The 10,378-nt window shown below is 39.3% G+C and overlaps 1 protein-coding gene across 1 annotated transcript; it reads left to right on the forward strand.

Moving 5' to 3' along the window:
- The first annotated feature begins 1,147 nt into the window (after positions 1 to 1,147).
- On the forward strand, positions 1,148 to 9,722 carry LOC139783133 (uncharacterized). Its single transcript, XM_071722271.1, has 3 exons — positions 1,148 to 1,170; positions 1,487 to 1,613; positions 8,748 to 9,722. Exon 3 carries the CDS (start codon positions 8,776 to 8,778, stop codon positions 9,466 to 9,468), a length of 693 nt encoding a protein of 230 aa, XP_071578372.1. The 5' UTR covers positions 1,148 to 1,170; positions 1,487 to 1,613; positions 8,748 to 8,775; the 3' UTR covers positions 9,469 to 9,722.
- The last annotated feature ends 656 nt before the right edge of the window (positions 9,723 to 10,378 follow it).

Consider the following 10,378-nt stretch of genomic DNA (forward strand, 5'->3'; position numbering starts at 1 on the left):
ACCCTATCAAAGTCAATTTGGGTGATAAATAATGTTTATTCATCAAATTACCGAGCTAATGTCACAGAGTCATACGACCAATGGCGTGAGCGTACGGTTTTTTCTATCTTCTGAGAAAACGGTTGACCACCAAACGTTTTAACGATGTTATTCGTGACCACCAAACGATTCCGCGTCGAATGAGCCCTATCAAAGTCAATTTGGGTGATAAATACAATTTTTCCGACTAATGGCACAGAGTGATATGTCCGGCATTATGCGCATACGGTTTTCTATATTTTTTGAGAAAATGATTGACCACCAAACGTTTTAACGACGATATTCGTGACCACCAAACGATTACGCGTCGAATGAGCCCTATCAAAGTCAATTTGATTGATAAATAATATTTATCCAACTAATGTCACGGAGTCATACGACCAATGGCGTGAGCGTACGGTTTTTTCTATTTTTTTTAGGAAAACGATTGACCACCAAACGTTTTAACAATGATATTCGTGACCACCAAACGATTCCGCGTCAAATGAGCCCTATCAAAGTCAATTTGGGTGATAAATACAATTTTTCCGGCTAATGGCACAGTGGTGATATGTCCAACATTATGCGCATACGATTTTTTCTATTTTCTGGGAAAACGGTTGACCACCAAACGTTTTTATGATGATATTCGTGACCACCAAACGATTCCGCGTCGAATGAGCTATAAAAAAGTTAAATTGGTTGAAAAATAAAAATTGTCCGGCTAACTTCACACCGGAAATTTCATTTTTATTTTACAGGAAAACGACTAACCACCAAACGATCGGACTAGACTACCAAAGACCACCAAACGACCACCAATCGATTCCAATTAATGAAAGTTCGATACGTTGAAGTTGTCCGGCCAACTTCATAGAGGTATGCAACATTCGTAGTGCGTTCGAAAATAGGTTCGGCTGGTGTTGGGAAAAATAACAAAGTTGGCAGTATTGAGAATTCCCAACACTGCGTTCGTTTTCTCCAACTGGGAAACGTTGGAGAATGATAGAATGGGAATTCTCAATACTGCCAACTTTATTATTTTTCCCAACACCAGCCGAACCTATTTTCGAAAGCACTATCGGTAAAAGTCATGAATAGCTTAGTAGTATTAGATAACAATCTGCACTTCAATATGTCTCTCAATGAGAGGTATAAACTCTACTAATTCCATATAACTCCAAATATAAAAATACTGTAGACGACTGGTTAAGAACACCAGGAACCGAACTGACTACACTATAAATGCAAGTGTGTTATTTCTACACGCATAAATGTTTAAAAATGACACATTTGACTGAAGCTCGTTTTACATGTTTTGTTGCGTGTTAAATAACACACGTTTAATCGTATTAATATATTCAACCGTGTTAAATGACGTCATTTAAAACGGTAAAAAATATGTAAGAAGAGCTTTAATTCAGTTAAAATAATAACACACTTGGATTTGGGACTTCGGCGTGGACAGTTGAAGAGAGCGGACGTGGTGAATCAGGTGGAAGTTAGACGGTTGGAAAGGACAGATATAGTAGAGAGAAGGAGGAGAAGAGTAGGGAGTAGGAAAGAGTGGAAGCAGGAGAATAAGGAGAGATACGGTAAGTCATTAGTAGGAAATAAGAAATTATTAATTAGTGCGGTAAAGAAAGTCAACAGACGAGCAGGTTAGTGCGGCAGGAGAAGGCGCGAAAGCAGGAAAGGCGGACAGTGACGTCGCCTATCGGAGAGAGCAGGAGGTGGATTATCGACGAGGTGCGGATAAAAGTAGTTAGAAAGGGAGGAAAGAATAGGCGTAGAGGGAGCACCGGTAGAGGTAAAGCCTGCAGAGGTGGCGAATGGAGGCAGGGAAAGAAGGAATAATAGAGGGTAAACAGCAAGGCGACAAGGAAAAGAAAGGAAGCGAGGACGGAAGGAAAGCGAAGGAAAGGCCAACGAAAGCGGAAGAGCTGTCCAAGCTGAGAGGGAGAACAGACAGCGTGGGAACAATTACAAATTATATACAAAAGACAAGGTTGGGTAGTGTCTAGTTAAAAAGATAAAAGTTAAGTTAAAAAGTTAAAAAGTTAAATATTTTTAACTTAACTTAGTTACATTTTAGACTTTTAACTTTTAACTTAATTTAGTTACATTTTATCGGTAACTATTAACTTTTAATTTAACTTTCTTGAAGTAAACCATGCCATAAATAAAGGCGTCGCGAGATGCCTACCTACAACTCTACATTTATAGTATAGGACCTTGATTCTCGAACTCAACTGTGAATTTGTTTACATACGAAACGGCCCAATACTGCGCCAGTACTGGTTGTTGCAGTTCGGGTACTGGCGTAGTACTGGCAACACTACTGGCGCGGTACTGGCGCCAGTACCGGATGATAACTTGGGCCCAATACTGGCAGACAGTACTGGCCCAGCCGTTGTCTACTGGTACTGCCCCAGTACAGGATTTATGATCGGTTTAGTACTGCGCCAATACTGGTTGCCAGGTGCCAGATTTCTGATACAATGCTACGTGCCAGTATCGAGCCAGTATCGAGCCGACACTGATTTCCGATATTCACCCGACATAAAAAAAATTATTTATTTTGAAATTGTATTACTATTTTTTAACTAAATTTGTTTCTTAAGATGCAGTCTATGATTATAAATATTTTCTCGTATTTGAAAAACACACTTACCTTGGTGGAATTCGAACTCGGGACCTCGGGACCTCTGGATCGTGAGCCAACTGCCTTACATGGTAGACTACTTCTTAATTTGATGTAAGTGTTATATACAATCTACATATGTCATAACCAGCGCAAATATATAATTTTTCAAAAATTATCTTAAGAAACAAATTCAGTTTAAAAAGAGTAATAAAATTTTGAATTGGATATATGATATAATATTTCTTAATGTCGGGTGAATGTCAGAAACCAGTGCCGGCTTATTACGAAATTTTGTGTTCGTAAATATATTTATAAAGTTAAAACATCCTTATCAAATCCTTACAAGGGCCTCATTACACAAAAATAAGAAAAACCTTTCTTATGGCATCCTTAATAAATAATGATCGGGACCTCATCCGGTTAGCCCTAATAAATAAGTATTTATGAAGTTAAAATATCCTTATCAAATCTTTACAAGGGTCTTACTAGACAAAAATAAGGAAACCTTTCTTATGGCATCCCTAATAACTAATGATCGGCGCCTTATGTTATGTAAGGCCATCCCTAACAAATTTTTACACGGGTGGCTGATAGAACCTTGGCCGGCAATTGACTGTCGTAGCATCGGCCAAGCGTTGGTCTTCATTGTAATGCCAGATTATTCTATATAGGTAGGCAGTCAGTTATTTGCCAGTGATGGCCCAGTACTGTCTGACAGAATGTTGGGCGACGTACGGCTGCCAACCATCGGCCAAGTGTTGGTCTTTGTTGTAATCCCGGATTATTCTATATAGGTAGGCAGTCAGTTATTTGCCAGTGATGGCCCAGTACTTTCTGACAGAATGTTGGGCGACGTACGGCTGCCAACCATCGACCAAGTGTTGGTCTTCGTTGTAATGCCGGATTATTCTATATAGGTAGGCAGCCAGTTATTTGCCAGTGATGGCCCAGTACTGTCTGACAGAATGTTGGGCGACGTACGGCTGCCAACCATCGGCCAAGTGTTGGTCTTCGTTGTAATGCCGGATTATTCTATATAGGTAGGCAGCCAGTTATTTGCCAGTGATGGCCCAGCACTGGCTGATAGAACCTTGGCCGACAATTGACTGCCGTAGCATTGGCCAAGCGTTGGTTTTATTGTAACATCTGGCAACTCCTATATGGGGGGCCATATTCCGTGTAGTGTGATTGGTTGTATGCTTCTAGAAGAATTGACCAATCACAAAGCTCAGAATGCCCCATTTCGTATACGCTAGTCGCAGCACTATTACTTATCTCCGTGAACGCACTAAACGCAGTATAGTCGATCTGGCCACTGGCTTCCACCTCTTTACAACAAACGCTATATTTAATAACACGCTGGACCAGAACCGAAACGAAAACGTGATTATAACTGATCATATCATTCAACATATCGACTGATACATTTGCGACGGAAAAAGATTTCCCTCAGGCACTCAAACGTGCTTTTATACAATATAATACCTCGATACCATCTTCAGCTCATGTTGAACGGTTGTTCAGTGCAGGAGGACTCGTTTCCTCCTGCACTGAACATTCAACAATGAGCTGAAGATGGTATCGAGGTATTATATTGTATAAAAGCACGTTTGAGTGCCTGAGGGAAATCTTTTTCCGTCGCAAATGTATCAGTCGATATGTTGAATGATATGATCAGTTATAATCACGTTTTCGTTTCGGTTCTGGTCCAGCGTGGCGACAAAAAAATTTAACTTTTAACTTTTTAATTGCTAATTATTATTAACTTAACTTTTAATTCAATTAATTTCATTATGGATTAACTTGTATCTTAACTAAGTTAAATTTTCAAGGCTGTTAACTTTAACTTAACTTAGTTAAAAAAAAAAGTTAACTTACCCAACCTTGACAAAAGAGGAAAAGAGAAGGAGCAGAGGAAGAAATAGCCAAAGCAGAAAAGGAAATATTGGAAAAATTCAACGAAACAAGGAAGGTTAACAGATCACCGCCAGCTAAAATTAAAAAAGGAGAAGAAGAGGAAGGAAATATGGCAGCTGAAGGGATGCTAAAGGAAATTCTAAGGAAATTGGAGGAACAAGAGATGAAAAGAAGAAAAGATAAAGAGGAAATAAAAAAGGAAATAAAAGAGTTGAAAGAAGAAGTCAAGAAGAGAGAAGAAATTTGGGAGCAGCAAAGAAAATTGTTAGAGGAAAGAATAAAAAATGTGGAGGAGAAAATGGAAAAGGTAGACCTGAGCGGAGCAGGGAGAGGCGAGGAAGGAAAGTTAATGGAAAAGATGAAGGAGATGAAAAAAAAACATGGAAATGACGGAGAGAAGAAGGAGGAGAAATAATATAATTGTGAAGGGGACGATGGAAGGAGGCGAGATAGGAAGGAAAGAGAAGGTAAAGAAGATGATAAATGAGGTAAAGAAGATAAAAGCGGGCATTCAGCAAGTACATGAAATAGGATATGGAAATAATAGGATGACAGTGATGGAATGTAAGAGCTGAGAAGACAAAAGAGAAATAATGACAGAAAGAAAAGTGCTGGGGAAAAAATATGGAATCTACTTGGACGACGATCTCACTAAAACGGAAAGGCAGATACAAAAAGAAATAAAAAGAATAGCAAAGGAGGAAAGAGAAGCAGGAAAGAAAACCACGATTGGATATCAGAAAATGTGGGTGGATAATAAAGAAATGAAGTGGAACGAAAGTAAAGGAAAATTGGAGGAGAGGAGTGATTTTCGGAAGTAATAAGGAAGGGAAGAGAGATGGGGAAGGAGAAAACATGGAGAACGGGAGGAGAGGAAGGGAGATGTGGGGAGGAGGTCAAGAAAGAACCAAGCAATATGAAAAAAAGGAGAACACAATAAACATAGGCTTCTGGAATATAGCTGGATTAAAGAGGAAAAATGAGGAATTCTGGAAAGAGATTGAAAACTGGGATATAATAGCTATGCTAGAAACGTGGGTAGAGCAAAAGGATTGGTGTAAAGTCAAAAGAACGTTATCGGACAGGTACGTGTGGAAATGCCAACCAGCAACAAAAGAAAGAAAGAAAGGAAGAGCAAGAGGAGGGATAATAACAGGAGTTAGGAAGGAAATGGCGGTAACCGGTACGGAAGAGAGGGAAGAGGAAGGAATTGTAGAAAGAATAGCAAAGACAAAGGAGGGAACGTGGAAGATCATAACGGTATATGTGAATAACGATATTGAAAGGAAGATAAAGTATATAAAGGATTATACAAACGATGGAGGATTAGGGGAGCAAGTAATAATAGGAGGAAATTTAACGCAAGAACTGGAGAAGAAGGAGGCTTAACAGAGATAATGGGGGAAAGGAGAAAATCGAAGGATAAAGAGATTAACACGGAAGGAAGGAAGCTGCTGGAGTTTATTGAAGAAGGAGGGTTAGGAATACTGAACGGAACAAAAGGAGACACTGACGGAGAGTTCACATTTACAGGAGGGAGGGGCGAGTCGGTAATAGACTATATAATTGAAAACCAAGAAATTTGGGAGAAAGCAGAGGAAATAAAGATTGGAGAGGCTATAGACTCGGATCATCAGCCTATAACAATAAGGGTAAAAGGAACAAGTGAGAGAGGAAAAGAGGAAAAAAGAGTGAGAAGAATAATGAACTGGTCGAAGGAAGGAAAAGAAAGTTACAAAGAAAGAATAAAAGAGGAGAAGATAGAGGGTACGAGCATAGAGGAAATAATGGAAGGAATAAAGAAAGCGGCAAAGCGGGCTGCAGAATGGAAAGAAATAAGAGAAGACCAGAGAGCAAAGAAAAAAAAACGGATGGTAGGATAGAGAATGTGCAAAGCTAAGGAAAGAAGCGCGTGAGAATCTGGTGAAATGGAGAAAAGGAGAGGTAGATAAAAGGAAGTACATAGTAAAGAAAAAGGAATATGAGGAAAAAATAAAAGAGAAGAAAGAGTCCGAAAAGGAGAGAATAATGAAGGAAGCGAGAGAAGCGACTAATGAAAAAGAAGTATGGAGATTTATAAACAGAGAAAGAAAAAGCAGAAAAAAGGTATGTGAAGAAATAACGGAAATGCAGTGGAACAAGCACTTCATGGAGTTACGGTAAACTAGAGGGAGTTACGGTAAAACCGCGTGAAAAAGACAGGAAGGGAGAGGAAAGAGCGGGGAGCAAAGAGGAGCAGGAGGGAATAAGGAGAGAGGAAGTGGAAGAAGTAATCAGATAAATGAGAGAGAGGAAAACTGCAGGCACGGATGGACTGCCAAATGAGGTATGGATTTACGGAGGCGAGAGATTGAAGGAGAAAATATGGGAGATATGTGATGCAACATGGAGGACAGGGGAAATAGTAGAAGATTGGAAAAAAGGAATAATAGTACCGATAGTAAAACAAGGAGAGGGGAAAGAAGCGCAGGATTACAGAGGGGTGACACTAATGAACACAAGTTATAAAATATATGCAGCAATATTGGCTAAGAGGCTAGAGAAAGAGGTAGAGGAGAAGGGGATACTTCCAGAAACACAGACAGGATTTAGAAAAAGGAAAGGAACAATGGAAAATATATATGCACTGAACTACGTGATCGGAAGAGCTATGAGCAAGAAAAAAGGGAAGCTGGTAACAGCGTTTATAGACCTGAAGGCAGCATTCGACTCCGTGGACAGAGAAAAAATATGGGAAGTAATGAAAAGAGAAGGAATCAGTGAACAGCTGAGGGCAAGGATAAAAGGCCTATACGAGGAGACGAGATGCGTAGTGAGGGTAAAGGGAGAAAAAGGATCGTGCTTCTGGACGGTCAAAGGAGTTAGGCAAGGATGCCCACTGAGCGCTATGCTCTTCATACTTCTGCTGGCAGATATAGAGGAGACAATGAGGAAGGGACAAGACGGAGGTGTAGTAGTAGGAAAAATAAAATTCTGGACATTAGCATACGCGGATGACATAGTAGTTATAGCAGAGGATGAAGAGGAGATGAAGAGAATGTTGAAAAGATTGGAAAAATACTTTGACAGAAAGAAGCTAAGAGTGAACGTAGGGAAAACAAAGGTAATGAGATTTAGGAAGGGGGGAGGTAAAATGAAGATAGTAGAGTGTAGATGGAAGAAAGAAGAAATAGAAGAGGTGAAGGAATTCTGCTATCTAGGCTACACATTCCAAAAGAACGGAGGGCAGGAGGCGCATATAAACGAAAGAGTAAGGAAAGCTACCATAGCAATGGGACAGGTATGGGGAATAGGAAAGAGGTTATTTGGAGGAGACTGGATAAGAAGGATTAAGTTATATGATTCGCTGGTAGCAAGCATAGCTTTATACGGAGCAGAAGTGTGGGGATGGAAAGAGAGAGAAAAAATAGAAAGAATGTACGAAAGGTATATAAGGTGGACATTGAGCCTGGACTGGAGCACACCTGGATATATGCTGAGGGAGAAAACTAAGAGAGACAAGATGAGAATAAGTGCTGGTAAAAGGGCGATGAAGTACGAAGAAAAACTGGAGAGAGGAGAAGGAAACGAGATTGCAAGAGAGTGCTGGAAGGAAATAAGAGAGAAAGTAAGGAAGGAAAAATCAAAATGGGAAGAGGAAAGAAGGAGTTTTTACGAGCGAAGAGGATATGCAGTCGAGGAGATAAAAAGGAAAAGAGGGGAGGGATGGAGCAGCATTGAAGATTTAACAAAAAGAGACAAGGACATTCAGATTCAAGAGAGAGACGAAAGGATAAGAGAGTCAAGGTACAACAAATGGTACAAGGAGGTAGCAGAAAACAGGAGGCCGGAATACCTGGTGAGAAAAGGGAAAGAAAAGTCTATGATTAGGATAGCGAAATTCAGATTAGGAAATGAGATGAGAAGTGGAAGATACTGGGAGCCAATGGAAAAAACATCCTGCAGAATATGTGGCGCGGAGGCAGAGTCATGGGAGCATGTTTTAGAATGGTGCACAAGAGGAGAAGAAGGAGAAGAATTGGAAGGAATTAGCGAAAGAATTAGAAGAATACTAGACAGCAAGGGTGAAGGAGAGAAATGGATGGCGGACTTGGAAAGGAGAAGAAGGCAGGCGAGCACAGTGATAGTTAATCTAAGAGAATAAATAAATGATTTTTGTTTTCAGATACCGCAGAAGGAAAGGAAAAAGAAGGATGGAACGAAAGATGAAATGCAAAGGAACGATAATAATTGACAAGGAGGCGATAGAGATGGTAGCGGAAGGGCGAGTAGTGAAAATGATGAAGGACTTTAAGGAGGAGATAAAAGAACTGAAGGAGGAAGTAGAGAGGTTGAAAAGGAAGGTATACAGATTGGAGCAAAGCTCAGGTAAAAGGAAGAGGGACGAGAGTGAGGAGGAAAAGGATAAGGTATGTAAGAAAAAATGGTGGTACGAAGATGATGAAGAGAACGATGATGAAAAAAGAAGGAAGAATGTGATAATTAGGGTCGAGAAGAAGAGATGGGGAGGAAGTGATTCGAATTGGAATAAGGTGAGCACAGAAGGACTTAAAGTGAGGGCGGAGGTGAACCAGATAGGGCAGAGAGGGGAATGGATAACAATTCTGGTAAAGATGGGAAGTGAGAAAGATAGGCGGAAAGTACTGGAAGCAAGGAGGAAAGAGGGAAGCAGAATGAAGGTGAAGATAGATGAAGATAAGTCGGTGGAGGAAAGGATCAAAGAAGGAAAGGAGAGGGAAAAGAGAAAGGAAAAGAAGGAGGAGGAAAGTGGGAGGACAAGGAGGTCGGCGGAGGATGAGATCGCGGAGAGGATGGAGGAAAAACTGCTGATGGGCACGGACGAGGACGAAGCGGACCAGGAGGAGGGGACGGAGGGAAGGCACTAGAAGGGGTAGGGAGGGTAATAGTAGTATTGTAAGGTCGCCCAAAGGCCAAGTTTGGAATAAGTTGGGTTAAGGGTATATATGTAAAGGGTTGGGTACGTCCCTGTAAAACGCCATGTAAAATGTGTTATATGATATGTGTTTAATGATTGAATGTATAAGTGTAAAGGTTTTTGGGAACGTTTTCCTGAAAAAAAAAAACGCCTTCCAACCCCGGAAAGGGAGAGAATAAAGAATTGATTGATTGATTGATTGAACACACTTGGATTTGCTGTGTATTAGTTAATTCTTAAAAAAGAGCTATTAATATCAGTTTATGTAGGACTAAATATTAGAATGAGAAAAAGTGTAATAATATATTCCGAATATGTCAAATATTTACTCCTTGCACTTTCAACTTATAAGTAGAGTGCATATGTCAGAACACAAAATCTGTACGAACAATCAATTCGAATAAACTTAAAAATAATGTTTTAAAAATTGATTTTTACACATGGTGAAATCATGTCATATATGTTATATAATCTCATATTTCAAATTTCACAAAAGGCTTTGAGCATATTTTATTATAATTATTGTTTATTAATGAAATACTGTTTATTAATGACATATCAACAATAAGCTTAATTTATAATGTTAATAGAAACATTTTATATTTTTTGTCACTCGACCTTTTGCAGGATAAACTTACCTAGCTACTGACCTATTAAAGGTATTCAAAAACTGTAAAGGACTTTTTGACTCAGTTTTTTTATATGGAATATGCGTTTTTTTATTACATTAATCGAACACTCTGTATAGTATTATAGTCATAAAATAGTATTTTAGTCAAGATATATAATCAAGAAAAACAAAACTTGTAATATGTATTGTAATATATAGTCAAGAAAAACTAAAAGAAAATAAAATATTT

The sequence above is a fragment of the Temnothorax nylanderi genome, unplaced genomic scaffold (assembly GCF_030848795.1).
Source record: "Temnothorax nylanderi isolate EJ_2023f unplaced genomic scaffold, tnyl_v1.0 TNYL_tig0472_pilon, whole genome shotgun sequence".
Lineage (NCBI taxonomy): Eukaryota > Metazoa > Arthropoda > Insecta > Hymenoptera > Formicidae > Temnothorax > Temnothorax nylanderi.